The following is a 3,112-nucleotide window of genomic DNA, read 5'->3' on the forward strand; positions in this document are numbered from 1 at the left end:
GGCTACTAAGGAGATGCTAGTGTTATCTAGTAGGTACAGACTAAGGAAGTTATTTAATATCCTGCCACGCATAGAGCATTCACCACAGCAGAGAATTACCCTAACCCAAGTCTCTAGTGCAGAGGCTGGGAAGCCAGGGTGCTGGCAGGAGCTGCTCCCCAATTTACCCCCTGGAGCCTCTGCCCCCGCTCTCTCCAAGTCTTCTTCTCACATCAAAATATCCCTTCCCTGGAGAATTTTTATCTGATTCGACGATGATCTCAAATCCTAGTAAAGGTTGATTGCCAATTTGAATTTATACTCTCTACCCTTCTCCTAAACCTTCCTTCCCAGAAACAGGAAGTAAAAATCTCCCTCAAGCCGTCCATCTTCCGTTCACATCTGCCATATTGAAATCAAACAGACAGCCTCCACACCAGCTCCTCCCTGACTCCATGTGCAGTTCCCAGTGTCCACAACCAGGTCCTAGTCTTTGACTCTTCCGCCTTTTGTGACCCATCTGACACAGGAGCTTCCAGGAAGACCGGGGGACCCCTCCTGCCTCTCTTTGTCATTGTGTCTGAGTCTCTCCTTGAGGGACTTCCGCAGTTGCAGCCCTTTGTGCGCCCCCCCCCTCCTTTGTTCCCTTCATCGGAACCAGCCTCCATGTTGATTCTGCCTTTCCCAATACCTGACTCAAATCCTCATCTGCATCGGGGCGGAAAACACACCTTTTTCCATCTAATCCATTTCCTCCTCTTCACTTCCTGCCAAAATAGCCCGGATGCTCCATGGACTCCAAAGAAAGCCCATCCATCCCCCCCCCCCCCTTTTCTCACTGCTTCTACAGGAGCAAAGGTATCCGATCGTTTACGCAACTAGGCCCCACATTTCCTTTTGTTGGACTCTTTGTTCCAGATAGGTGAAGGTGTGCCCGCCCCGCCCCGCCCCTACTGTTCATAGTCAAGACATCTTTCTATGGAGAACCATTCGAGGCGCCATTTTCTCCATTCGGTCTTCCCACCCCGCCTACTGGAGGTCTTCTCTTTCCATTTTCATGCCGCTTTGCTCCTTCGCAAGGAGATTGGCATGATCTGGATCTTTCTCCCAGTCAGAGAAGCATGACATAAGAAAGAACGTGGAACAAAGGATTCCCACAGACCCTAAGAATGTCTGAACAAAGAGAACCTGAACCCATTTTTCGATGAATGGTGCTTTGGGGTTGGGTGTGAGAGGCCTGGGGAGCACAAGAAACCCGCGTGGCGGTCTCCTTGGGTCTCCAACCCCAGCGTCTACTGACCTTCCACCTTGTGCAGGGTTCAGCATCCCTGGGAAGTGAACTCTGTCCATCTGGTCCTGCTCGTCTCTCTCTCTCCAGGGGCCTGGATCACCACCTTCAGGCCCTGGAAACGCCTCTCCACGGTGCCTCAGCGTTAGCGCGCTCTGTGAAGTGTGTTAGCCCACCGCCATCATGAGCCCAAGGGATGGTCCATGGGAGACCCCGACCTTCCCACTGGGCCTTGGCGATGGAGGGCATCGAAAAGATTAACCCTCAAGGCACTCACGGCGATCGTGGCCTTCTAGGCCTGGCCGCCATACGCCCGCCCGCCAACCGCTTCCCACCAACCCAGCAAGCACAACCTCTTTGGGCGTTCCAACGCGGCGCCCCCTTTTGGACCTCCCACCCATATCCGGTTTCCGGTACGAAGCCCCCTGCTCATTCGCCAAGAATCCGTGATTGGCGTGACCCCAGCCCAATAGCTGACCTGGCGCTGGGGTCGGAGGGGAGTGGGTTGGTGGCTGAGACCCAGTTGGACCATTCAGTGTGTGTTCAAATTGTTTCGCCATTTTGCGTGGGGGTAGTTGACCGAACTTTGGACCAAAGTTCAAAGTGTTCGGCATGAAGTGTGTCGAACCGTGTCGAACCGTGTAGCTGAGGTAACACGCCTTCGGGAGGTTGCAGGAATTTCTAGGGGTCCACTTTGTCTGCTTTCCCATACTCGGGGCGACCACGTGGATGATGTAGGCAGGAGTCTGTAGTGTGCTGAGCCTGCAGTGAGAAGAGGGACATGTTAGACTTCGGAGAATTAGAGCTTGCCGCGGTGCACCCGCGCGTGTCTTGCAATACTACATGGTGCGTGATTGCAGCAATCCACCCCGTGTACCACTCCACACTCTGTCTCTTCCCCCAGGGTCCTGCAGGCCAGACAAACACCTGCCCACTGCCTAGCTGCACTGCAACAAAAGACTATGCCTCGCGCCATGACCGCGGTGCGCGTGCCGCGTTTACAGGCTCTGATCTAAGCGGCAAAAAAAAAAAAAAAAAAAAAAAAAAAAAAAAAAAAAAAAAAAAAGAATCCAAAACAACAACAGCAAAATGAACCTGCCCCTGCCTTGAATTCTTTTGTAGACCCCATCCCTATGGCATTTTGTGTTTAATTCACTGAGCCCACCGGGTAATGCGGCTGTTTACCTCTTGCGGCTCTGAGCCCACCACGGCACTGCAAGGGGCGTGCAGCCTGTGCTTAATGCCGCTTGGGTGGACTGTTGCAATACAAAGGGCATCATCTGCTGTACGGTGCTCACACCAGAAGGAGAGAGACTGGCAGTGGGGCTGATAAGGAGTTGGAGAGGGGCTAGATGAACTGAACACTGAATCGGCAGCAGGTTCCGGAGGCCGGAAGCCGCGAGTCTCGGTGGCTGTTACTGCCGCGGCACGGTTGGCTGGTGGGTCAGTGCGAATCGGATTGTCTAGTCTTTAAGACCACTCTAAATCAGCCACGAACCACATCCCAAATCGTCTTTTACCCTTCCCCAGAAGGCAGAAGTCCGAGGCCTGCTCTAGGTAGGGGGTCTTCCGGTAAGCCCCACACCCCCTCCCCTATCTGCGCGGCCGCTGCAGCGGCATCCACAGTACCGCGTAGGGGTCTTCGCTTGATTTTTTCCGCAGTGCACCGCCGAGACCCTTATTTCTACTGCGTCACCATCCACATAAACAAAACGAGCCTTGACTGCGTCTTATTAAATCACTACTGAGAACCCCCGTCCCGAAGTGTATTGGGGAAGGGGGACGTTGAAGGGGTTTACCAGAGTATCCTCCACAAACAGCAAACAAAATAAATAAATAAATAAA

At 53.2% G+C, this 3,112-nt stretch overlaps 2 protein-coding genes across 24 annotated transcripts in view; one reads left to right on the top strand and one right to left on the bottom strand.

Moving 5' to 3' along the window:
* The window catches only part of LOC107401124 (uncharacterized), a 58,896-nt gene that overhangs the window by 24,619 nt on the left and 31,165 nt on the right, over positions 1-3,112 (bottom strand). For 11 of the 22 annotated variants that reach the window (XM_076571318.1, XM_076571319.1, XM_076571317.1 and 8 more), the window contains exons 1-2: positions 1,746-1,882; positions 1,280-1,422 (exon numbers count right to left, since the gene is read on the bottom strand). In XM_076571318.1, coding sequence (XP_076427433.1) covers positions 1,280-1,422; positions 1,746-1,799 — 197 coding nt within the window. In that variant the 5' untranslated portion in view covers positions 1,800-1,882. Of the gene's footprint in view, positions 1-1,279; positions 1,600-1,620; positions 1,684-1,745; positions 2,030-3,112 lie in introns of those variants that run through there. The other 11 variants (XR_013050977.1, XR_013050978.1, XR_013050981.1 and 8 more) reach the window with 7 other exon arrangements.
* LOC102922446 (guanine nucleotide-binding protein G(s) subunit alpha) overlaps positions 1-3,112 on the top strand; it is a 62,701-nt gene that overhangs the window by 7,815 nt on the left and 51,774 nt on the right. The gene's annotated exons all lie outside the window — the stretch shown is intronic.

Source organism: Peromyscus maniculatus, chromosome 4 (assembly GCF_049852395.1).
Source record: "Peromyscus maniculatus bairdii isolate BWxNUB_F1_BW_parent chromosome 4, HU_Pman_BW_mat_3.1, whole genome shotgun sequence".
NCBI classification, from domain to species: domain Eukaryota; kingdom Metazoa; phylum Chordata; class Mammalia; order Rodentia; family Cricetidae; genus Peromyscus; species Peromyscus maniculatus.